Raw genomic sequence first — 27208 nt, forward strand, 5'->3', positions numbered from 1 at the left:
TTAAAACATTTCCCTCCTGTTTTAGTTTCTTAATCATTATTAATTTTAGTAGCATCTCCTCTTTGTTGTCTTCTTTTTGCTGTTTTATCAGTTCTGCTTTCCCCTCCATTCCTTCTGGTAGCTCCTTTCTTTGCTCCTTGTCCCTTGTATAATATTGTCCAGTTTTTGGTCTATACAATCAAATATTTTCACCATCACCGTATGCTGTTCCTGTAAAAGGCCCTTAATGCTTTGAAACATCAGCTCCATTCCGTTTAAAACTCTGCTCCTTCCACTTTGCGTTGTGACTTATTTAGTTTAATAATTCTCCTTTTTGGCCAGTTGTCCAGGATTCATTGATTCAAAACAGAGTTTACCAGATCACAATTTTTAATATTTCATCACTAGTCAGTCAAATCAGTTTTAAATACACCAGGGTGTTTTCCATGCCTCTTCAAGTCATTGTTATACATTCAATAACATTCAAGGGGCTTTTAACTGAAATTCTTGTTATTCAAATTTCCAGTGGTCTTAAGAGTGGATGTATGTAACCCAATGAGTATTTTCAGTCCTTCAGATGGTTATTCCCAGTCTTGCATAGTTGCCCTCTCATCAGCAGATGGAGTTCTTATTTCAGCCTGTTTTAACCTCTCTGCTATGTTGCTGGCAAGTCCAATTTTAATTATTTTAAATTATAAATCCAATAAGTAGGCAGTATTTATAAAAAAGATTTTAGGACCATGATTCCAGCATTTAAAACTTGAGCACTTGAATTGGATGACTGTTTTTGTGTGTCTGCTGTGAACCCTTGGAAGGAGATTTCTAAAGACTCCTTTAGAATGATAGAGAAGAAGAAAGAAGTCTCGAAAGAAGCAAGAAAGACATCACGAAATCAGCAGCTTATAAAGAAAACGCATATAAAATGTTTTATAGATGGCACCTGCCCCCTTCGAGATTGGCGAAGATGCACCCCAACACGAGCCCCAATTGTTGGAAATGTCAAAGCATAGAAGGTACCTTCTTCCATTTGTGGTGGTCGTGCAAGGAAACCCAGAAGTACTGGCAAAAAATTAGGCGCTGGCTAGAGGAAATAACCAAGGAACAAATAGAGTACAAACCAGAGTCCTTCCTTCTAGGAATTTTCGATAAACAAATACCCAAAAATCGAAGTATATTGTAATTCATATCTTAACCGCAGCCAGACTGGCATTTGCCCAGTGCTGGAAATTATCTTCCATTCCCTCTGAACATATGGTTATTCAGAAAATTTTACAATGCGCGAAATGGACAAACTAACCCAAGCACTAAAAAATAAAGAATCCTCATCATATTACAACAATTGGAATCCTTTGTATAATTGGCTAAACCAAAGATAGATCATCTCTAGGAAAATTATGGCGAGGGCCTCAAGAAGCAGAGATAAAGAAAAGCACCGCCGATGATACTTTTGAGGAAGAAAGGATCTTACAGACAGTCACAAAATATGGTTTTATTTTAACTGTTTTCCCTACTCTATCCTTCCCCTCCCTTACTCTTCCCTTTCCCCTCTCTTAGGCTTTCCTCTCTTCCCCTCTTGGTCTATGCCAAGGCCTATTTTTCTTTTTGTTGTACATAATTTGTAGTTGTGTTGTTCTTTTAAAGGTAAAACTAATAAAGTATTTTTCCAAAAAAAAAAAAAAAAAGAAGCAAGAAAGACAGGAGACCGGAATAGTGACTGTGCAGAATGGAAAGAAGACATTTTGACTGAAGGAGATCTGACTGTGAATTTATAGAGAATATGCTATCTTAATTATTCTTAAATAGTAGAGATAAATATATCAAATAAGATAAAAGGAATTATAATTGATGGTATAATTAATTAATCCATTAACTATAATTAATGGATATGATAATCTATATTATTTTATATTTATTCTTTCTTTTTCTTTTTTCTCTGCTTTATGAATTTGAAGCTCTCCATAATTGATGAGATTGTATAATGGCTATTGACAAAGTGTAATTGACAGACATTATTATTTAGCATTTAAGATTATAAATTGTTGGATTATATCAAAACTGAGAAAATTTGATATTAGTATTAGTATTAATTATTAACTATAAATAATAACAATAGATTAATATTGTCACAATATTTATTAAGTAATAACAATTTATTAACTTCCAATTACAATGTTAAAATATATCTAATTGTTTATTTATTGTACTACTAAATTTATTGTATCTACTTTATTAACTTATTATCTAGATGATATTATATATTATTATATAGTAGAATATAATTAACCAGTTATCTATTATCATTTAGAAGTGTATAGAGGGTATTACAATATAGACGCATACCTAGGAATGTCTTACAGGAGAATAGAATTTGTACTATATACTATTTGTGAATACTAGACAAGTTATAAGACAAGTGTCCAGAAGAGTTAGAGATATGTGGTATTTTGGAGCCAGTTATATATAATTTTGAACATGATGTCCACAACAACAATAACTAAGACAGGAAAGAAGATAACATCAATGGTGGCTTCCCCGTCTGGACAAAGGTATGTTAGGAAGTGAGAAATCAGGATCCACTTTAAGTTTACAGAATGTACAGATAACTTTGAACATGCTCCAAAAACTGATGATGAAGATGCAGGAATCGATATCAAGAAACCGTGAAGAAATAAAAAGCAAGATGGTGAAAGGAGATATATGTAAATTAGATGAAAAGATAGCAAATATACAGGAAGCGATGACCAGGAACGAACAGAAAATAAAAACAGTGGAAGCTAGGACACCGGATAATACTGTAGTAGAATTGGAACAGACCAATGTATGTCATATTGGAGATTTTAATGCGGTAGTGGACATAGAAAAAGATTACACAAGCAGTAAAAGAAATAAGAAAAAATAAATAAAACACTGCCAACCACTTTCCATAAAATGACACAGGAACTAAATTTAAAAGATATGTGGAGAGAATTAAACATGCAGGAGAGAAAATATACATTCTTCTCGAACCCACATAATTCCTGATCTAGGATAAATATGGTGTGGATGGACCCAGAAATAGGAAAAGACATTAAAGAAATTGAAATAATGCCAAATTCCTGGGCAGATCATAACCCTTTGAAATTAAAGTGGAAAGGGAGAAAAAGGAGCAGAAGATGGACATCTCGTCTTCAGATGAGGGGGAATTTCTGAGTTAGGGAAGAGAGACGAGACTCTCCTCAACCTGCACGGCAACATCCTTTACTTCATCATCCCTCCAGGATGGCTATGGCTCCTTTTGGAGTCCTCTGACGGAGAGAGTGGGGTTGCAGAACTCGTGGTCCTTGCTTCTTCTTTTTTAAAAGTTTTTTTTTTAAAACAACCATATACAAACAAAACATAAAAACATAAAACCATCTTCCATTTTATATACATACAGTGTGTCAGTTGGTTACAAATCTTTTGTGCTATCCTTTCATAGTCATTACGGTTTATATAAATTCTCACATTGTCAAACTAATGTATTTATATATTTATCAGTTATTAATCATCCATGACTAAACTATACCATCATTTTATATGAGATATTCCAACTTTTATTACAAAATTTATATTGTACTTTCATCCAATGTTTATATATGTCTGTATTATATTTTATATCGATCTATTAAACTTCTATTACAAAATTGCCTAGTCTATTACATTACCATGTCTTTTTGTCCAACCATTCATAGAACAAATCCCATATCATATAGAATTGTTTATCTTCTTGTTCTCTAATTTCAAATGTCAATTTACTCATTTCAGCACAGTCCATAATTTTCTTAATAACTTCCTCCTGCATAGGTATTTTATCGTTTTTCCAATCCTTAGCAAATACAATTCTAGCCGCTGTTAAAACATTTACAATCAAATATTTCAGTTCTTTATTGTATATTTCCGGTATAATTCCCAATAAAAATATCTCTGGTTTAAAGTCTATGTGTTGTTTTATCATTTTTTCCAACCATGTGTGGATTTTAGTCCAATATCTTTTTGCATCCAAGCATGTCCACCACATATGGTAATATGAACCAGGTATCTGATGACATTTCCAACATTTATCCGATTTGTTCTTAAACATTCTCGCGATCCTCATTGGGGGTAGATGCCACCTGTAAAAAACCTCTTATACAAATGTTCTTTATATGCAGTTGACATTGTCATTTCATAGTTTTGAGACCACAATTTTTGCCATTTCTCTAAATCAATCCCATATCCAAAATTTCCCCCCCAAGCAAACATTGTTTCTTTAACTTGTTCTTTCTCCAATTTAAATTCCAATAAATGTCCATAAAGTTTTTTGATTACCTTTTCATCAGTACCCATCAAAATTTTATCTAAGTCAGTCAACTTATAGATACCTTCTGTTTTAAAATCTTTATCAAATCTAGATTGTATTTGCAAATATGAAAACCAGTTTGTCTTTACACCTGGTTCTTCCAACATTGCATAGATTTAAGTTCACCCTTTTCATTCAATATCTCACCATATTTAACTGTTTGTTCCTTTTTATATATTATTGGATAAGAAAAAGCTTCAATGGTAGATATCCATAATGGAATTTTAAAGTAATATTGTCTTTTTATCTTCTCCAATTTACAAACAATGCCTCTCGAATGTAAAGTCTTCTAAAATACCCCTGTGTTTTAGTTCCCTTATACCAGAGGAAAGCATGCCATCCCAACAGCAAGTCGTGCCCTTCTAAAGTCAATAATCTACTGTTCCTTAGTGTTATTCCTTTACCCACATCAGATTTGTCACCTGGTAATATAATTCCCAGTTGGGCAAAGCAAACCCTCCTCTTATTCTTGCATCTTGTAACAGTCTAAGTTTTATTCTCGCTTTCTTACCCTGCCAAATGTATTTCAGCACAATTTTATTTAAGTCTTCGAAAAACTCTTTCCCTAATCGAATTGGAATTGTCTGGAATAGATATAGAATTCTAGGCAATATATTCATCTTAATTGTAGATATTCTCCCAATCAATCATAATTGTAAATTTTCCCATTTTGTCAAATCTGTCGCAATCTGCTGTTTGAGTTTAAAATAGTTATCCTGCTTCAATGTGCTACATCTTGGTGTAATATATAACCATAAATACTTAACCTTATTTGTGACCTGTATTTCTAAGACTTCTTCCAACTCTTTTTTTCGTCTTGCTAGTATGATAAAATAAAAATCTTTGTTTTATCTTTATTTATTTTCAAACTTGCTACTTTTCCATATTCTTCTATCTTTTCTATTAATTTAGGTGCTGTTTCCAATGGATCATCTAATATAAATACCAGGTCATCTGCAAAGGCTTGCAATTTGTACTCTTCCTTTTTATTTTTCATTCCTTTTATCTCTTTTTCATCTCTAATATTCCTATTCAACACTTCCAATGTTAACACAAACAGTAGAGGCAACAGTGGACAACCTTGTCTAGTCCCTTGTCTTATATCTATGGATTCTGTTAATTCTCCATTTATTATAACCTTTGCAGTTTGTTTATGATATATCGTTTCAATGGCTTGAATAAATTTTTACCAAAGCCCATTTGTACCAGTTGCAACAACATGAATCTCCAACTCACATTATCAAAGGCTTTTTGTGCATCTAAAAACATCAAGGCCATTTGCTTTTCAGGATGTGCCTCATAGTATTCCAAAGTATCCAGAATTATTCTCATATTGTCTTTTATTTGTCTCTTTGGCAGAAATCCATTTTGATCAGCATGAATAAAATTATTTAAGTATCCTTTCAGTCTTTCTGCCAAGATTGAAGCAAAAAATTTATAGTCTGAGTTTAATAGGGTCTATAATTTTTAACTTGCTGCGGGTCTGTGTCTTCCTTCAGTATAAGTGTATTATATGCTTCTGACCATGTTTTGGGTATTCTCTTGACTTCATGACTTCTAATTCATTCATGACTTCTAATAGTTGGAGATTCAATATTTCCTGAAAAGTCTTGTAAAATTCCGCTGGCAATCCATCTGGACTTGGTGTTTTTCCAACATTCTGTTTTTTTAAGGCTTCTGTTAATTCTATCATCATTATGTTCCCTTCTAACATTATTTCAATGTCTTTAAGTATCTGGGGTAATTTCGCTTTCTGTAAATATTGCTTAACTTTTTCTTCTTGAATATTCTCTTAATACAGTTTTCCATAATAATCTTGTATAATTTTTTTCTTCTTCTCATTTCCATAGCAAACATATCCTTTTTCATTTATTAATTGGCTAATCCTTCTTGATTCTCTTTCCTTTCTCAATTTACAGGCTAACCATCTGCCTGGTTTGTTTGTGTCTTCAAAGTAATTCTGTTTAGCATTTTTAATTTTTTGTGCTAATTCCTCTTTTTTCCATTAGTCCCATTTTGTGTTTAGTTATATCCATTTTAATTTTAATGTCTTTTTTTGCGGGAATTTCTGTAATTCTTTTTCCAATCTCTTATAGTCATCTTCCAATATTTTGAAAGTCTTTTTCTGTTTTCTGTTTCTTTTCCTTGTATAGTCTATTATCAAGCCTCTTGTGTAGGCCTTCATCGTGTCCCAGAGATTCTGTAAAGATATATCCTCTTTTTTATTTTCTTTAAAAAAGAAAACCAATTCTTTTTCTATTTTCTGTTTGAAGTCTTTTTCCTTTAATATCATATTATTTAAGGTCCATCTAGATCGCCTCTTCTGTCCTTTCCAAATGACTGTCATTGGATTGTGGTCTGCCCAAGTGCTTGTTTCTATTTCAATTTCTCATATATTAGCAATTAATTCTGCTGACATCCATATCATATCTATTCTAGACCATGATGCATGTTTTTTGAATAAAAAGTATATTGCTTATTTTCCACATTTCTCTCTCTCCATGCATCTTTTAAATTTGCTTCTTCTATCATTCGAAAGAAAGATTTTGGTAGTGTCTTTCTAGTTTTCTTTGTTGATTTCTGCATTTTACAATCCAATTGATCATTAATTATTCCATTGAAATGTCCCATCATACAAATATTAGCATAGTCCAGTTCAATTATTTTCATATATAATTTCCTGTAAAATTCTTCTTGGTTGTCATTTGGAGCATAAATTGCAATTAAAAGTGTTTTTACATTATTGTCCATTATTTCCACCATTAAAATCCTTCCATCATCATCTGTATAGATTGGTTCTGCCAAAATTGTATCTCTAATATATAAGACCACACCTCTTTTTTTTACATTGTGTCAACGATGTAAATAATTTCCCTAATTTTTTTTGTTTCAATATATATTCATGTTATTTTTAATATGTACTTCTTGTAGGCAGGTTATATCAAACTTTAATTTCTCTAATTTATGAAATACTTTTCTTCTTTTAGTAGCTAAATTAAGTCCATTTATATTAATCATAATCAATTTTCTTTCATCCATATTAAGCTTTGTAAGAAGGTTTTATTGCTCTAGTAGATCTTAGTTGTTGCTCTCTGGGTACACCACCTACTGCACCTTCTTCTTTTTCTTTTTCAATTACTGCTATACACTCCTCTTGAAATTCGATTAGCGACTCTTCTTTTCTTGTGTCTTCCTCCTTTCCTCTAAGATATTCTAAGTAGAATAGCTCAGCTTTTTCAACTGTGTCAGTTCTGTGTCTTTGTTCCTGCCAGGTGAACAAGTAGCCTTCTGGTATCAGCCATCTGTATTTTACTCCTCTTTTAAGTAACTCTTTAGTCAAAAATAAATATTCTATTCTCATCTCTCTTACTCTTCTTGGTACCTGTTTCAGCACCACAATTTCTTTGTCTTTGTACTTTAATGTTTTCTCTCTTGTCACCTGCAGTATCTATGTTTTAATAATTTTCTCAGTAAATCTGATATGAACTTCTCTTGGTAACTTATTTCTCATTGAATATCTTGTATAGACACGGAACACTTCATCCATCCGATCCATCATCTTCTCTTTGGTTATCTCTAATGCTTCTGCCAATATTTCTGTCATTATTTCAGCAAGATTTTCACCTTTTTCTTCTTCTACATTTTGAAATCCCAGGTAAAATTCTGATCTATCAATTTCCCATCCTAATGGTCCACCCCTGCCCTTTTCAACTTCACTCAAACAAGTATCAATATCTCCAATTTTCTTATCTCTTTGTATATATTCTTCTTCGATTTTCTTAAATCTGTCCTCATATTTCATCATCATCTGTTGAATATTCTCTACTTTCTCATCTGTCTTTTCAGTTCTTTGCTCAATATTCTCCATTCTCTTTTCAATCTTCTGGATGCCTTGCATAATCATCTGCAATGCCACTTCCTTCTCTTTTTCCTGTTGTAACATTGTCTGTATTGATCGTTGTCCTCCAGTTGGTGAAGAGGAGGCTATTGGTATTGAAGAAGCTGGGGCTGTTGTCTTTCTGCACATCTTGTAATACTTAGCTATAAAAAGGAGGGAGGAAAAAAAAGAAAGAAAAAAGAGAGCAAAAGCAAACAGCTGCCACTCCAAAAAATAAAAAAGGAGAAAAATCTTCAGGCCCTTGTACACCTTAATGCAATTGGTTCCAGTAATATGCAAAAAGAAAAGGGAAGATGTGGAAAAAAAGATAAAAAGGATTAAAAAAAAAAGAGGATGAGGGAAGGGAGGAAAAAAAAAGATAGTCTATGTATAAATAAAAAAAGGAAGCAAAAATATATATATTCTAGTTCCTGGGTTAAAAGGCTAAAATCCAGACATAAAAATCCAACTGGAGGGGAAGTAAAAAAAGCAAATAAGACAATTCTAACAAAAAGCAAGCCACTGCCACTAAATATCCAAGGCTCTGGTAGATCAACTCAGACGTTCCAGTATTTTCAAGGTCACTTCAATCTTCTTTCTTTCAACCTCAACTACAGACTCCAGCTATCTATAGTTTCACAGATGAGCACCTGTATAAACAATCTGCCGTGCTCATCCCACTATCTTTTTCAGTGCAAAGCTCAGAGTCCTTGGGTGTAACACCAATACACAAACAAGTAAGAAAGAAAACAATCTATCCAAGCCTCTAGATGGCAGTGCTACTTATTTTCCTTCACTTTCACTTCCCCTCATAAATCAAAAGCCAGGAACAGAAAAAAAAAGTAAAAAAAAAATTAAAAGGAAAAAAAGGTAAATCTAAATCAGAAAGAAGAGTCTAAATCAAAACAGACTTTCAAAAAGTTTGTTAAAAAAATTAAAAATTAAAAAAAGACCAGTCCAGTTTAAAATTGAGAAGCTTTGCCAAATTCCAAGTTCCAATAAGAAGGGGAAAAAAACCCTTCAGTTTAACTAGCTTAATCTCGCCGCTTGAACTCTTTTCTCTTCACTTTTAAATTAACTTTAAGTCTTTTAGGGTGTTCTCTCCAAAAAAACAATAAATAAAAGTTAATCTCACCAAACTGACACACTTTCTTCCGATCTCTTCCATTCCGGAGCTGTCCCAGCTTCAGCAGCTTGAAAAGCTGCCTCTCCACCTCCGGCAAAAAGGGCTTCTTGTGGATCGACCAGGGACTTTGCGGTGTCCCTGGGATCAGCAGGACGTGCCCTTATAAATCACCGTCTCTACAGGACGGTTTAGATCCAGCGGGACCATCCATCAGCGGGGATATCAATGGCGATCTTGGAGCATCAAGATTGTGCATTGTACCGCCACGACGCCAGCTCCGCCCTTGGTCCTTGCTTCTGATAGCACCGGAAGTATAGCTGGAAGACAGATATTTTTTTCTTTACGCCCTAGGAAGCAAACAACAGCCTCAACCTTCTGAGCCGGAGATGAGCATCTTCATCATTATGTGAACACACACACACACACACACACACCTTGATTCAAAGGAAGAAGGGGAACGAAGAGAAGGAGGGAGATAGTTCAATGGGAAGATTAGTGGGAGACTGAGATTTAGTGTGAGCCATTTGGACTGTTGGAAGAAATATTGGAAAAATCCAATACAGCTTTTAAGTATGGACAAAATGGTGGACAGGCTTTTTAACTATGAAATTATCTTTCATATTTCATTTTTCACAACACTTATTTCCTTTGAGAGTTCCAAAAAGTGCAGGTAGTTCTTGCTTAGTGACTGCCTCATTTAGTAACTGTTCAGTTATGAGATGACGAAGTAATTTTATATCCAATCCCTACATTTTATTACTTTTACAGATCTCTAAAACAAAGGAAAGCTGAAGTAAGATTGTAAGTACAGTAGCAGTTTCATTTAGCAATTTTATGATTAAATTACTGGTACCAATTGTAGCATTAGTGAGGATTATTTATATGCCTATTAACAGCTATTGCTGAATGCAGGATTTAGTTCTCATTTCATACTAAACTATATATATTATATATTATATTATATTATATTATATTATATTATATTATATTATATTATATTATATTATATTATATTATATTATATTATTTTATATATATATATATATATATATATATATATATATATATATATATATATATATATATATATATAGAGAGAGAGAGAGAGAGAGAGAGAGAGAGAGAGAGAGAGAGAGAGAGAGAGACTAGAATTACCTATATGACTTCAATTGATACAATAGCTTAGAATTTAAAGGCAAATATTTGTAGCCGAGGGTTAAAATGAGGGATCTTTGGTATCCTCTGAGCTTGGTTGTTTTCTTGCAGACATTTCATTATCCAAACTAGGTAACTTCATCAGTGCTAGTAAGGTGTGGAGTTTTCTTTATTCTAGTGGCTACCCATGTTTCCCTGAAAATAAGACCCTGTTTTATAATTTTTTTGCCACAAAAAGGGCACCAGGTCTTCTTTGTCATTCACATGTCATTTTGTCCCTCCTTTGACATCCTTTCTTTAATGTTTCTATTTCATCATTTCTTTGATATTAGTGTAACTCTTCTCCTGCAGCGATTCTCCTGTGGCAATTGTGTTATCCTGCAATTGTCTTGCAGTGAGTTGGCTGTGGTGAGTTGTCCTAGACCCATTTCTAAAAGGCTGGCACTCTGACAAATTAGCCATCAATAGACACATGGACATAAATAATATCTATAGACTATACAAAACAGACAATCACAAGCTAAAAGGAGAGCAAAAAGACCTAAACATCTCTCCACCAGAAATCACTATTAGCCTAACAATGCTCATTTAATATTCATCAGACTAAGCAAATGCCTAGGAAATGGTTAGAGATTTCTGGTGAGGATATCTAGGCTTCAGGGAGGGGGGAAATGGTAATTTGAATTAGCAACAATTGATGTGCAGCTGATTTTGAGGCTTTGGTGGGCCCCTTGCAGTCTGAAGAACTGTCCCGAATTAAGGAGAAACCTGGAAATTAATCTCCTTTGTCCTCTGGACAGACAGTGCTTGGGAACTTTTGTGGTTGCTTGATGAATGATTGTCTTGAGAAATGGACCTTCCCTTGTGCTCAGGTATAGTTTGAAGAAAGAACTATAGAACGAACCCCACCCAGTCCCCATTCTAAAGCATTGTAACAAGTTTGTTTTTTTATTCATTATGAAGTTCAGATGTTATAATTTAGGGGAAAACCATTAAACTTGTGAAAGTGTAATGCTTTATGAAAATTAATCCTTAATGGTATATGTTGCAGGGTACTCATGAGCATTTCCAGAGATAAATGATTAAGACAATATTTTAGCACAGGGGTGTCAAACTTGATTTCATTGAGAGCTGCATCAGGGTTGTGTTTGACCTTGGAGGGGCCGAGTGGATGTGGCCAGCTCAATGTTACTCGTGTGGTGGTCCAAGTGCTCTGCCAGGGAAAACGGAGCTCAGGAGGGCGGCATGCAACGTACGCAGAACCTTCTGAGCCCTGTTTTTGCTGGCAGAGGGATCACGGGCTGGTCCTTTACTATTCCCAGGGCAGCCCCATGGGCAAGATCTAAGCACCCCATGGGCTGGATTTGGCCCACAGGCTTTGAGTTTGACATCTCTGTTTTAGCAGCTAAATACAACAATACAGTAATTTATTAATTTTTAAATTTGCTGGACTAAACATTTCAGTGTAAAAATATTTTCAATGATGTTAATGATGTTCTTTAAAGAATCCTATTATCATAAATGGAATTTCATGTATTTTTAGCTTTATTCTTTAATACTGTTAATGTGCCAAAATATGTAACAACATCAGATATTCTTTAATTACAGTATTTGCTGCCCAGCTGTGTGTGTGTGTGTGTGTGTGTGTGTGTGTGTGTGTGTGTGTGTGCACGGGCCTGCATGTGGTCAAGCAGTGTTGACTTCTAACCTAGCAACTGTCTGGACAAGTCCATATAGTTTTCTTGTTACTATTTTAAAAAATGTTTGAAATCATCCAGCTGGTCTAATGTAGGATTAAAATCCATAGTCTTCCAGTTTCTAGCTTGATACCTTTAACCATTATATCAAAGTAGCTCTTCTGCTATTCAGTTACTAGGCTGTAAATTGTAAAGCCCTGTTTCAGTCTAAAACAACAACATGGGATTAGTTTTAGTACAGAATCTTATATTTTCTGGGTTGCTTTTTATTGCTTGTCATTGGTTTAGTTTAAAACTAGGCAATGTATTTACATAAACTACCAGTACTATAATGCATTACTCCTACAATATCACTAAAAAAAAAGCAGAAAAACAGATAGATACAAAATTTAAATTTTTAAGTAATGCTATGTACACTTTATTGCCTGTATATCCACAATGGTAAGCAGTGAGCTATAAATACACACTGTACTTGAACAGTAAAAACAAGAATGTTACACATAAGAAAATGAGGAAGGCTATTTTCCTGATTTGCATCTGCTAAAAGTCAGTGAGTAATAATGTAATTTCCCCCTTACATTTATTTCTAAAGTATTTTCCCAACATAGCTTTTTGCAATAGCAAATTGCATTTTCAGTAACTACATTTTATCTTTTCCAGACAGAATAATTTCTGATAAAAGTCAAAGTAACTTATTAGATATCTGCAAGTATTCTGTTTATTATAAAGTAATAAGCAAATTGTGATATTAGTTCTTTTTAAAACAGCATTTGGCTGCATATTAAGGTATTAGATACTGAACATATATGGTAGTAGCAAAAGAAGAAAAATAAAATAAAAGTAATTATTTTATAGACAATGCTTTTCACAAGACATTATGGATAGCAGCTTAGTCAAAAGTATTTACCCTGAAGAGGTAGACAGAATCTTAATCTAGCAGAAAAACCCATCATCCTTGGCATTGCTATAATCTCTCCTGTAAATACACAATCCCTAAAACAAGATAATTCAACAATGAGTTATTCCAAGTATTGTGGGTTCCATCTGGGTACAGATTTTATTCTCACCCCCCAGCTAAGAAGCTTGGTATTTTTGTCTGATGGAAGTAGTTTTAGTTTCATTCTCTCTTTGACTATTCAGTCCATAAATATAAGGATGCATTATTCACAATAAACTTTTTAAACGATTACAGAAACAACCTGAAAACATTTCCATATCTTATAGTCCAGATGGCTGCAATAACACCAGTTCAACATAATCTTAAAATAACCATGCAATGAATTTAGGGCCATTTCCTGACTCAAATTAAACTCCAAACTATGATTTTAAAATCTGTAATACTTGTTTTTCCCATTCCCATGCCTTTAAAATAATCAGTGCACCAATCTCCAATCTTGCAACATATCATTGTGAAACAATTTATTCCAGTCCTGTCATATATTCTTATGTAAATGAGATTGACAGAAGTACTGCTTTCAATAATTAGGTTGAGAGGAAGTATTATACTGACAAATGATACAAAGCATTCTATTCCGAACCATCTTGCTTGAAGGTGGTGATACAGGTTCATATCCATTAAGTGATTTTACTTACCCTGATCTAGGAAAGTAGGATGCTATACAATCCAGTTTTGCCATACTATATTCTATATAGATTTCCATATAGAAGGACAGAGTTGTCCTCCTAATCTGCATTGAATTTTTGTTTATATGACAAACATTCAATGATTGATCAATCAAGCACTGCTTTCTGCTGCTGCTATTGGCATTATGATAAGATATGAAGATGTCTCTTTGGTAATGAGACTGGTCTAGTTGGGGCTGAGCTCAATCCATCATTCTCTGTTTTCCCACTTTGTGCATCCAAGCAGAAGCATCTGATTATTAAAACCAGGAAGGAAAAGCCATGTTACTTTGCAGTTGAGTAAAAATGAGGAAATTTAAATTTGAAAGCATTCCTTTTTAATTAGTTTCTTTGAAAAAAAAAGTACATTAACAAAAATTAGTGGAAAGACACACAGAGGAGTGCAAACAGAAAACATGATGTGTTAGTTAAAAAAAATAATTTGCTTCAGTCAAGTGATATTAATACTGTCTTTTCCCTTAGATATGGAATTACTGGAACAGTCACATGCAGGCTAAGCAGCCCTTCATTAAGGGAAAAAAGATTGAGAGAGAGAAAAGCGCTAAAAATGCATTTGCGAGTTTTCCTTTTATGATGTGTCTTTCCTCTTAGTTACAAGATGGATTTCAGGATTACTAGCTTTGTCCTGGAACATCTGCTGAGGCATCACCTGTTCCAGATCCTGTTTGTGCACGCTTGATATAAAGATTCAACAATTTCATCTGCAGATTTAAATTAGTAAATAATATGATTAGTTCTTACAACATATTTCATATTAAATAAGTCATTTTTATTTTATTTTTAAACTAACAGTTAATGAACAATGAACAGCAAAAGAACAATGAAAAAGATTTGTAATGGAATGATATATACAGAGGAAAGAAACCTAATTAGAGCTATAAAACATACAATTGTTGTATTTTCAAAGGATTAAGAAGATTAAGGGAGGATAAACTTATTGGCAATAATTGTCATATTAATATTCTCATCACAGTAGTTTATTGTATATAATGATCAATATAACTTAATTAATGGTCAGACATGATAACAGTTCTTTTTTCATCTTTACATTTACAGTATAGAGATAGATGCTTTCAGTTCTAAATTACCAGTGTTTCCTTGAAAATAAGACCTGATCTTATTTTCTTTTGTCCTCCGAAATAAGTGCTAGGCCTTATTTTTTGGGAAGTCTTATTCCCCCTGCATGTACCCGTATGAGGTGGGGGCGGAGCAAGCGGCCCCTTGCGCCAGCTCCTCAAAGCATCACAGGCTATCCCACCATCCACAAAACAGCTGCTTCATGGGTGCAGCTCAGGCCACCTCCTCCAGCAAGTGTAGTCACTTTTGCTACCAATTGTGGCTGCAAAAGCAGGAGGCCAAGCGACACGCCCATGTCTCGTGCCCTTCTTACCTAATGGTGACAGTTACAGCAGGCAATTCTGTCCATGGAACAGCTGCCTCAGTGGTGCCGCTCTGGCCACTGCCTCTGGCAAGCACAGCCACTTCAGCAGCAGGAGGCTAAGTGACGCGCCTCACATTGGCTTCCCAAAGGATACTGTAATAGCACTATCCACAATTTTTTTACGGTTATTTCGTCCCAACCCACATTGCCCAGTATGGTGTTAAAAGTTAACATTTCAGAAATGTTACCATACCTGCGGAGGTCTCCTTGTGCAATGCCCTGCTGCAGCTTTGGAGCAAACCTCTGCTTTCCCTGCACAGGATTGCAAGACTGGAGGCTCCAAAGCCATGGAAAGAGCATTTCTGGATGTGTGTCTATGCAGGGCTCCTCCTTCAAAAAATGATCAGCAGGAAAATCCCACCACCACCACCTGCAGACCACTTTCTGAAAGGAGTTTTCCTCATCCTGCCCACTTCCAACATTTCTTCCTCTTCTGCATCTCAAGCAAAATTAAACTGTGATGGTGGGAGGGAATTTCCTGTGAGTACCGTGTTAAAAGTTAATAATTCTATCATTCTAGACATTATTCTAACTAAACTAAACCTGCTAGCAGTACTTGAACACACTTGTAAGTAGATCATAAGCTTCCTAACAAACAGGAAGCAGCAGGTGAAGCTAGGCAGAATCACATCTGATACCTGTACAATTAGCACAGGGGTCCCCCAAGGCTGTGTGCTTTCTCCACTTCTCTTCTCCCCATATACCAATGACTGCATCTCAAACGATCCATCTGTTAAAATACTGAAGTTTGCAGATGATACAATAGTGACTGGTCTCATTCAAGACAATGACGAATACGCATACAGATAGGAGGTTGTACAACTTGCCTCATGGTGTGACTGGAACAATCTGGAACTGAACATACTCAAAACCGTAGAAATGGTAGTAGTCTTTAGGAGAAACCCTCCCTTACTACCAACTCTCACAATATCAACAATAGAGACCTTCAAATTTCTAGGTACTATCATATCACAAGACCTAAAATGGACACCTAACATCAAAAACATCATAAAAAAAGGCACAACAAAGAATGTTCTTTTTGCGCAAACTCAGAAAGCTCAAACTGCTCAAGGAGCTGCTGATACAGTTCTACAGTGGAATTATTGAGTCAGTCATCTGCACCTCTTTAACTGTCTGGTTTGGTTCTGCAACCCAACAAGACAGACAGAGACTTCAGAGGATAATTAGGATTGCAGAAAAAACAATTACTACTAACCTGCCTTCCATTGAGGACCTGTATACTGCACGAGTCAAAAAGAAGGCTGCAAAAATATTTACAGACCCCTCACATCTTGGACATAAACTGTTTCAACTCCTATCCTCAAAACGACGCTATAGAGCACTGCACACCAGAACAACTAGACACAAGAACAGTTTTTCCCCAAAAGCCACCACTCTGCTAAACAAATAATTCCCTCAACACTGTTCAACTATTTACAAAGTCTTCACTACTATTACTGTTAATCTTCTCATCACCCCTTATCACCCATCGCCTCCCACTTGTGACTGTATGACTGTAACTTTGCCGCTTGTATCCTTACGATTTATATTGACTGTTCCTAGTATGATTTGATTGCTTATTGGTACCCTATGACTACTATTAAGTGTTGTACCTTATGATTCTTGACTCTTGACGAATATATCTTTTCTTTTATGTACACTGAGATCATATGCACCAAGACAAATTCCTTGTTTGTCCAATCACATTTGGTCAATAAAGATTTCTATCTATCTTAACATTTCTGAAATATTAACTTTTAACACCGTACTGGGCCACATGGGTTGGTACGAAATAACCGTAAAAAAATTGTGGATAGTACTGCTACAGTACACACACGCACATCCAAAAATGCTTCCTCCATAGCTTCGGAGCCTCCAAACCTCCTTTTTGCATTCTAGTTAATTAACTATGTTTCATTTTGCTTTATAGGGTAAATTTCATCTATGATATAATGGCAGTTGTTTTCTCTAAATCTAAAATTAATTACTGAAGAGAAAAAAGGGCAGCAAATATATGGGCACAATGTTCATTCTATAAGAACAGTGGATGCTGTCATGCCTTGTATTTTCTTTATAACATTTTAGCAACTTTTATTTCAAGCATGCTGATTAAATCATTGACTGTAATTTATTATTCTCAGTTTTAGTAAGTTGTCTATCATTCCATATAGCTCCAAATTACTGAAGACAACTGGCTTGAATGATAATTTCCCCAATTCAAGCTATTGTTGAAGAACTGGATAACTGACGCCTATCATTCACTGAAAGAAAAATAATATGTAACAGACAAATCTTACAACATAAAACTATGATATTTTAGTTTTTTTACATGTCTATAAGATGCTTTTGTATGCAGGATTAGGAATTGAACTATCAGCTTTCCAATTTACAGTCTGAAATAATAAAACTGCATGAAGGTACCATGATTTTGCTGTAAAGTTTTAAACTATTTATATGTTTTATTCAAGTTCTTATAGTGACTGTATCAACAACCATATTCATTTATATATTGTAGTCTATTTATAACATTTCATTTTCCATATATATTAGCATAATTCATGAAAAATACAAGGATCAAAAGAGTACTAGATTCAAATAGTAGCCAAAATGAGATTCTGAACAAATTTCTGATCCTAAAATCCCACACCTTTTTTTCAAATCCCCACAGATTAGAAAAAATCAAAATCAAAATCAGATCTTCATATGGCATGTCACTTACTTTGCTGCTAGTGAGTTGACTAAGATGTGGCTTCAGCTCATCACCAATTACTGCATGAATAGCTACAAGGCAGAAGACACATGCCTTTCGAACGCTGCTTTCAGAGTTATCATAGCCCTAGAAAAGAAATAATTCAAATGCATATCAATCCAAATAAAACTGATAATCCTAAAATATGTTTGAAAAAAAATTCAGCAAAATATTCTATTAAGTTAGAAGATAACTTGAAAAACCGAATAATCTTTGGAAAAATAGTTTTGCAACATTTTTTTCATTGTTCTGTATCTTCTTACCTGTATTAAACCTGGAACTATCTCTGGCAAAAGCTGAGCAAGAATTTCTTTAGGTACTCTTTCAATAACTTTTGTCTGCATTTTGATTGCAGCCAGATTTATAGGATAATCTGCTGTTTGAATGATGGGACAAAGTACTTTGATACATTGATCTGGACTAATAGATGTGGCCAGCATAGTAGCAGCCTCTTCAGCTGATCTTACCACCTAATAGAAGAAAAGAAAAGTATAGAAATCCAATAATATTACACTTGCATAGTTTTATTTGTTAATAGTACTACAATATGTAGACTATTAAATGTCAATATATTTACAACAGAAATTTCTGTCAAAACAGCATTTCAATAGTATCAATATTTAAACAAAATGTGACTTGAATTTTTTTCTGGATATATTGGAAAAATGAACTAATATATCTAGGAAATATTTTATAACAACTTTTATTGACTTTGTAACTATAATAATTTTAAAATGAAAAAAAATCATCCTAGAAAATATGAGATATGTATATATTTAAATTTCTAATACATCTAAATCTTAATCCATTATTTCCAATTAAAATGAATTCATGGGAGGAAATGTAATTAATTGCTACATTTACTGCCTTTCAACATTCAAAAACAAAACTAATGAATATACTGACATTGTTTAATAATAAAACTGACAGAACAGACAATAATATTCCTAGAAGGATTTAAAATTTGTACACAATTTTATGCTATTGGGAAAATGATAAAGATCTTGTTTAGCAAGGAGGTCCATGATCAAAGATTATAAGATATTCATATCTTGTAAAGCAGATGTTAAAGGATCTCTATGTCCCCTGTTCATAAAAATCTGTATTATTTGAATAGTTTTGAATAGGAAATACGATTTTCTCATTTAAATTTCTGAAATCTGTTTTATGAAAAAAATAGCCTATATTCTTTATCTTCCTCACAGAATACAATATTATTACTTCAACACATCCTTAAGTTTAATACAAAGTTGTATACAAACCTCCTTATGAGGGTCCTTATGAGCTTCTAAAGTCTTCATTATTGTGAGTTCTGCATAATTTCTAAATCTTGCTGGTTGATGTCTTAAAATCTCTCTTAGGACTTTTAGTGCCAGGGCTCTAATTGCATACTGAAAGTTTAAGGAATATTAGTTTTGCTCATATAACTTCTAACTCATTATTATTGATAATGGAACAATATAGTATTAGGTTTTTGAAAGTTTATTCCAAGCATTGTTTTTTCTTCACAACCATATTCGATAATGAATAGTATACATTTATTTAATATTTTTACATTACATATTATTTTAGTAAAATAGTTGCTATAATCTTATTGTAACTGCAAGGTGTAACTGTGATACATTTACTAAGAGTCACTTTACTTTTATGGGACCGAGATACTGAAAAGTGTATTCTATTGTCTGTATTAAAGAGTACAGATATAAGAAAGCAATATGCACTGTTTTTAAAGTTCATAATCCTGATGTAAGTTCAAGGGGGACCTAAAGATGCTTTTTAAAAAGGTAACTGGACTTCCATTGTTTTTCCTTAAAGACATTTCACTTCCCATTCAAGAAGCATCCTCAATTCTGAATGAGAAACAAAAAAGCTTTGAAAAAGTATCTTTGGGACAACCATGACCTGTATGACTAAGAATTTCCATACAGATTCAAGAAGGACATTAGGTATTAGACTGGAAAACAAAGACTGAATTTTAATCCTCCTGTAGTTATGAAAGCCCGATGGAAGATTTTGGCGTAGTTATTTTCTTTCAGATCAACTCAGCTTACAATGTTATCATTGTGGCCAAAAGAGAATATCAGAACATTATGTATGCCACTTTGAGTTGTCTAAAAATAAAGGCAAGTTATACATTTAATAATTATAACATCAGTAACTTTATTATCCATGCTGTTATAAGATTGTTCTTTCTCCATTTTGGGACTTACCTCTTTGTCTCCAAGAGTTTCAAGTAACAAAAGAAGAATTGTTTTGAAGTGCTCATCCCAAACACCAAAGGAGTCCTCCTGAGTCAATTTCATTAGCTCATAAAGAGCAGCTTTCCGTTCTTCAGCTCTCTCGTTATGGTTTGATAATTCCTTTAGCAATTCTGCAACTCGATCAGAATGGTCCAGGGAAGGTTCTGTAACAAAAGAAAAAGTAAAATTATTTAATTAGGAAAAAAAGTAACCATTCTTTTTTTTACTTTACATGTGAAGGTATATAATATTTATGAAACAATAGACAAAAAACAAAAAATTTGCCCAAATTACCCCTTGAGGATAATCACCCCAGTTTAAGAACATTTTTTGTCTTTATCTTAAAATACATCTTAAAAAACACTAAAAATATGCCATGTTTTCTTCCTAGGCTGCATTGACAAAGTATCATTAGAATTTTATTCCTATTATACTATATTATTTTAATCAACACTCTAATAACATACAGTATATTAGATTGCTTACTTGGTCATACACATTTTGTCTATATAAACTTTACCTAAATAAAAAAATGATTATGCATAACATGTATTGAGAGGGACTGGAAATCAACATTATTCAGGTAGCTATTTATTTCTAAAGCCATAATATCCTTTATACTTTTTGAATAGGAATTGATGAGATTTACTTTTTATTATTTAATAAATCTTCTTCACTGTATTTTTGAATTAAATTTCATTTTGGAAAATAAAATAAGAACATTCAAATGTCTTTTACCGGAAGAAGCTTTTTTCTTAAGTATATATTCCATTAACTTCTACTAGTACATTTTTTTTGTTTATTATCTTTATAAAGTGTCTTATTTGGGAACAAATCTGGCAGTGAAATGTTAAGAGATGCATATCAGATGTTATAACATTTAGTTTTTATAATAAATAAAACTTTGTTTTCAATAAAGCTCTTGAATATCGTATTTTCCTGCTATGTATCATAACTTATTTCCCTTATTTCAGATAATAATTCTATTTACATTTGACTGTATTTTTCCTCCCAATATAGCCATTCCCCAATTTTGTTTGTGACAGACTTACCATCAGGAAACTGATCCGCATCATCATCAAACATAGCCTCTTTTAAAGCTGATTTATTAAAAGAACCAACACTATCAGAATAATTGTATGGATTATAATCACGTGACCGTGGGGAGGAATGAGGAGGCATAGTGTTAATTAATGAAGTTTTGTTGTCAAGAGCTGTTCGGCCTGTATCAGTCACAACAGTTCCTGTTCGTAGATCTACCATTCCAGAGCCACTGCAAATCTAACAAAAACAGATACACATACCCTTAATAAATATAGATAGATAGATAGATAGATAGATCGATCATCTGCAGAGCTAGATAACTATTTTAACATCAGATACTTTAAAAATATTGTCTAAAATTGTTTTTTTTAATTGTTTTTTAAAAAAACAAACTTTATTGATTATACAACTAAAATGTCAAACAAACATATACACAACACACAGAAAGAAAGAAAAAACAATTAAAAAAACCCTAGCAATTCTATTATCGACAGTCTATGGTTCCTTGTTTGTTATCAATATTGGTGACATATTTACAAATACATCTTATTGTGAGTATATGATTACTACCTCTTTTACATTATACATTGTTTACTAATATATTTTCTATTTTTGTTCTATCCAGTCATACCAGCATTCCCAGCTTCTATAATATTCTGATGTTTCTTTTTCCTTAAGTGCTAAGGTTAACTTATCCATCTCTGCACAGGCTGTTATTTTCTGAATGACCATTTCCTCTGTTGGAATATCTGCTTGTTTCCAACACTGTGCAAAGGTTATTCTAGCTGCAGTAAGAATGTGCAGTATTATATATTTGACTTTTTTAGAAATTTGTCTATTAAATATCCCCAATAAGAAGAATTCTAGTTTTAATTCAATTCGCTCCGCCGTTATTTCCTCTAACCATTTTTTTATTCTGTGCTAGTATCTTTGGGCTTCAGTACAGGACCACCACATGTGAAAGAATGTTCCGTGTTTCTTTTTACATTTCCAGCAATTCGGATTCATGTTAGGAGACATTTTCGCTATTATCGAGGGCGAGAAATGCCATCTATAAAACATTTTATAGGCATTTTCTTTATATGTTGCTGATTTTGTAATTTTATTATTCCTTTTCCAGACCTTTTCCCATTCTAATAATGTGATGCTACGTCCTATGTTTCTACTCCAAGCTATCATGTTGCCTTTAACTACTTCCTCTTCTAATTCTATCTTTAATAAATAATTATAAAATTTAGTTATTTTTTTAAATCTGGGCCTAATAGGATTTTATCTAATTGTTGTGCCTTAGCATAAATTCCAAAATTTTTCTTGTCCTGGCTATATCTATTTTGAATTTGCAGGTAAGCCCACCGGTCTACTTGCAGCCCTTGTTCTTGGAGATCTTGCCATGATTTTAAAGTTCCTTGCGCATCAAGAAGGTCTTTGTATTTTATCATTTTATTAAGATGTAGATTATTTGGATGTATCATCGCCTCCATTGTTGAGATCCAGATTGTGATTTTTAAATAATGTTTTTATTTTATTTTATTCCAATTAACCAATAAGGATTCTCTAATTTTATGTCTGTGGAAATAATTCTGTTTAATTTTTCCAGTGTCCCATAAAAATGCATGCCACCCCCTCTGTAAATCATGGCCTTCTAGAAATAAGATTCTTTTATTCAACAGGTTTACCCACTTTTTCAACCAAAGTAAGGCGACTGCACTATAGTATAATTCCCAAAAACTTCCCGTGACGAGATATGAATGAACGGAGGTGCTGAAGCTCGCTCTGGATTTCATGCTATCTCCTCTTGCTGTTGGAGTGACCCTTAGGGGTGCACGCATCTTGTAGAGAAGCATGCCAGTGTGGGGCACTCAAGTCGCAGTGTGGAAAAGGCGATTCTCATCGCGACGCAGAGAGATCCTGTGGAGACCGACATCAAGAGACTGTCAGTAATGGCGTTCCTAAAGTCTTGATCGTTGCATACAAGAGGAAGCGAGTGAGTAACAGACTGTGGTGAACGAAGAGTGCGAATGAAAGAATTTGCGATCCTGATTGAGCGTTGAATATTGGAGAACCTTAGTCGGAGCAAAGCCCGAAAACAGCGGCCAAAGCAGATACGAGCGGCAATGAAAGCGAAAGGGCTCGTGAGACGGAAGAGGGTAAGGACGCGAGTGATCGGATAGAGAAGATAAGAGAATCGGAGGGACCTGAGTGACTGACAATAATTGGGGGGGTGGGGGGAAGAAAAGAAAAAAAACAACAAATGTAATTTAAGGGAACTTCGAAATATTTGAATTGTGGATTTTGGGGAAAATTGAAAGGACGAACTTGAGATCGGGGGAGATTTGAAGTAAGGAATTAAATAGTCTTATTACAACTTTAAATATTCCACGGATGAAACTGAATAATTTACTGGTCTCTTTTTGGATTATTGGACTGGAGCTGTAGTAAGTGGAGAAGTTTAATTCAAGAAAGAGACTATATGAATTTAAAGATTGTCTTGCAAGACTTTTAAACAAAAGGAGAAACAGCTACAGCGGAAAGTGCGGTGAGACGGTGAAACCACAGACATTACTCAGCAAGTCTGTGCTTCCAGCATGCTCGGTGAAGGAACTTCGAAGAACTGAACAATTACATTAAAACACATTAAGCCTTTAAAATGTGTGGATTGCAATAATTATTTCTTGACACCAACTCAACTGACTTTTGAATGTGGTAAACGTAATTTATATATGATTTAATTGATACATTAGTAAATATTTAAGTTTATATTTGGTTATAGTACAAAAAAAAGAGAAGTGATAATTAATTAATTATTTAGGTATAGATATTTGATTGTAGGTGATGATTATATTGATTATATTAATAATTAATTGTGACTAATTGTGATTACTACATATTAACTAATTAATTATTGTATAGCAAAGTTGATACATTTTCATCTAAATTTGTAAATATTTGAAATATTATTTTATAACACTATTTTGAGATTAGGGATTTTATAGCACTTATAGATATACAGATTAATAGTACTTAAATTTAAATAGAGGAATTTGATATATCATTAAGATCTACAAATTCAGGTATCTGATTTAGAAAATAGCTCTAAAATTGCTCTGGAGAATATATATATTGACAAGAGAGGTTAACCCTGTAACATATATTAATTATAGTGGCCATATATAGCTGATACTTCTCAATAGTGAATGTTAATTTGGGACAACATATTTAGTATAATACAAAAACAAAAACAAATTTTACAAGAAATGACCTCTTTGACTAATACAACGTTCAAAACGGGAAAGAAGACTTCTTCAATGCAAACAACTGCGATGCCATCACCCTCAGTGATGGCACAAAAGACAATTGAAGAAACTCTACCTGGAGAGAAACAACCTGTCATTACGAATGCCAATATATCCAATAGACCCTTCTTACTTTACAAGAATCCATGCTGAAGCTTCAGGAAATAATGGTGAAAAATCATACCGAAACAAGACCTGATACAAATGAATTAAAAGAGGAGATGGGGAACTTAAAGGCAGAAATGAAATTAGACATCTTAAAGCTGGATCAAAAAATTGAAACAATACAGCAAGCACTAGAAAGGAATGAATCAACAATAAAGGAGGTTGAGAAAAGGACGGAACAAACGGAAAAGAAGCTAGAAATGGTTGGTGAGCAACTAAAAAATGTGAGTAAAGAAATGGACGACTCCTTGGTATATCTGGAAATGGACAAGGCTGCAGCATATTTGAGATTCCAAAATATAACGGAATCTAAAGAAGAGGATTTAGAACAAGTGATGGCAGGAATATTAGCAGACCTATTGGAAAAAGATAAGGACGATATCCTGAAAGAATTAGACAAAGTATATAGAGTGAGCACAAATTACGTAAGATGACATAAATATCCAAAAGAGGTCCACGTGAGATTTGCCAGAAGAAAAGTTCAGGATGTTATATATAAAATTTCTAGAGAAGAAACAATTACATATAAAGGAAAAGAAATCTTGGTGCTTAAACAAATCCCAAGACGAGTGAGAGAGCAGAGGCAAGATTATAAATTCTTGGCGAACCAATTAAACCAAAAAGGCATCATATTCAGATGGCTAACCCCAGAGGGAATGCTAATTACATGGGAAGAAAGAAAAATTAAAGTAGACTCCGTGGTAAAAGCCCAAGAATTCTATGAATGATTGGTAGGCCCTGAAGAATCGAGTAGTAGAGATGAATTAGAAACAAATTCGCAAGATGACCAAGACTAGAGATGGAAATCATAGGAACTCAAAAAATATACAACATCAAGAGAGAGAAGAACCGAAGACGCACAATCAGCCACAAAGAGAGACAGGAATAACTACAATACAAAGAGCAAGAGTCAATTAGGTGATGGACAAAGAAAAGAAAATATTATCAATTAACATAAATGGCCTAAACTCTAGTATAAAAAGGAAAAGAATACGAACCAAACTAATTAAACAAAATGCAGATATAATATGTTTACAGGAAACTCATATAAGGAAGGAAGAAGAGAAATATCTACAATGCCCCAAGCTAGGGAACTTGTATACGTCGCCAGCAGATTTTAGGAAAAAGAAAGGAATAGCAGTATATGTGAAGGACGACATGAAAGCTGAGCTAATTTGGACAGACCCCAATGGAAGAATTCTGGTGCCACAAATTTGGATTAAATCAATTCCAATTCTATTATTTATGCCCCTTACGATAACCAAAAGGAACTTTTTAAACAATTACATGAGAAAATAGTGGAATTAGAGAAAAGGAATATTTGTATCTTGGGGGATTTCAATGCTATTGTGGACCACCAGAAAGATCACAGTAGCGGGGGGGAAAAGAAGAAAAAAAGAGAACTACCGAAAACATGTGAGGAAATTATGATTTAACTAAATCTGATAGACATGTGGAGGAAATTAAACCCTGAGAAAAAGCAATTTACATTTTACTCTAATCCTCACCAATCATGGGAATTGATACGGTGTGGATGAATGGTGAGTTAGTAAATGAATTAAGAGATTGAAATTTTACCGAACGAATGGGGAGATCACAATCCGATTCAGATAGTGTGGAAAGGTAGGAAGAAACCAGGGAAAAGATGGACCCCAAATACACAGCTAATTAAAGAGAAAGAATTTATGAACAGACTTAAGGAGGAATTAGATTATTTCTTAAAAGAAAATAACAATGAGGCAACTACGAAACAGAATATTTGGGATACAATGAAGGCAATAATAAGAGGCACAATGATATCATACACCGCTAAAAGAAATAAAGAAAAATATGCCCAACAAAATAAATTAGAACAAAGAATCAAAGAATTAGAAATTCAGCTACAAAATACCCCAAAAGATTGTAAATTGAAAAAAACAGATGATAACTAAACATAAATTAAACTTAATTGAACAAGAAGGAATGGTTTTAAAGTTGAATACAGCTGGACAGATATTCTTTGAACAGGCTAATAAACCAGGAAGGTGGTTGGCCTACAAACTTAAAAAAGAAAAACAAAAAAGATTGATCTACCAATTAATAGATGAAAACGGGGATGTCCAACAAATAATAGAACAGAAAAAAGAAATTGCATGTAAATTCTTTGAAGATCTTTATAAAAAGAAGGAGGTAAATGAGGATATGATAAGAAACTATTTGGGTATTACTAAAGATAAAATAATCAAGGAGGAGATGAAGGAAATGTTAAATAGAGACATTATGTGGCCCGAGTTAAAAATAGCAATAGAAAACCAAAAGAACAATAAAACCCCAGGACCTGATGGGATAAATAGGAGAACAAATAGGACCTCTCATGGTGGAAGTATATAATGAGGTCCTACTTGCAGCAAGAATGCTGGATGCATGGAAGGAGACACTGATATCGTTGATCCCGAAAGAAG

At 33.7% G+C, this 27208-nt stretch overlaps 1 protein-coding gene across 49 annotated transcripts in view; it reads right to left on the reverse strand.

The window, feature by feature from the left end:
• Positions 1-12579: 12579 nt before the first annotated feature.
• Positions 12580-27208, reverse strand: part of CLASP2 (cytoplasmic linker associated protein 2) — a 322288-nt gene continuing 307659 nt past the window's right edge. For all 49 annotated transcript variants that reach the window (XM_087945672.1, XM_087945669.1, XM_087945644.1 and 46 more), the window contains 6 exons: positions 21318-21546; positions 20236-20429; positions 19288-19416; positions 18289-18495; positions 17996-18112; positions 12580-14536 (listed from right to left, as the gene is read on the reverse strand). In XM_087945672.1, the coding sequence (XP_087801798.1) occupies positions 14450-14536; positions 17996-18112; positions 18289-18495; positions 19288-19416; positions 20236-20429; positions 21318-21546 (963 nt within the window). In that variant the 3' untranslated portion in view covers positions 12580-14449. The remainder of the gene's footprint in view (positions 14537-17995; positions 18113-18288; positions 18496-19287; positions 19417-20235; positions 20430-21317; positions 21547-27208) is intronic.

This window comes from Notechis scutatus, chromosome Z (genome assembly GCF_049901735.1).
Source record: "Notechis scutatus isolate UNSWTSFEM ecotype Mainland chromosome Z, rNotScu1.2, whole genome shotgun sequence".
Taxonomy (NCBI): Eukaryota; Metazoa; Chordata; class Lepidosauria; order Squamata; family Elapidae; genus Notechis; species Notechis scutatus.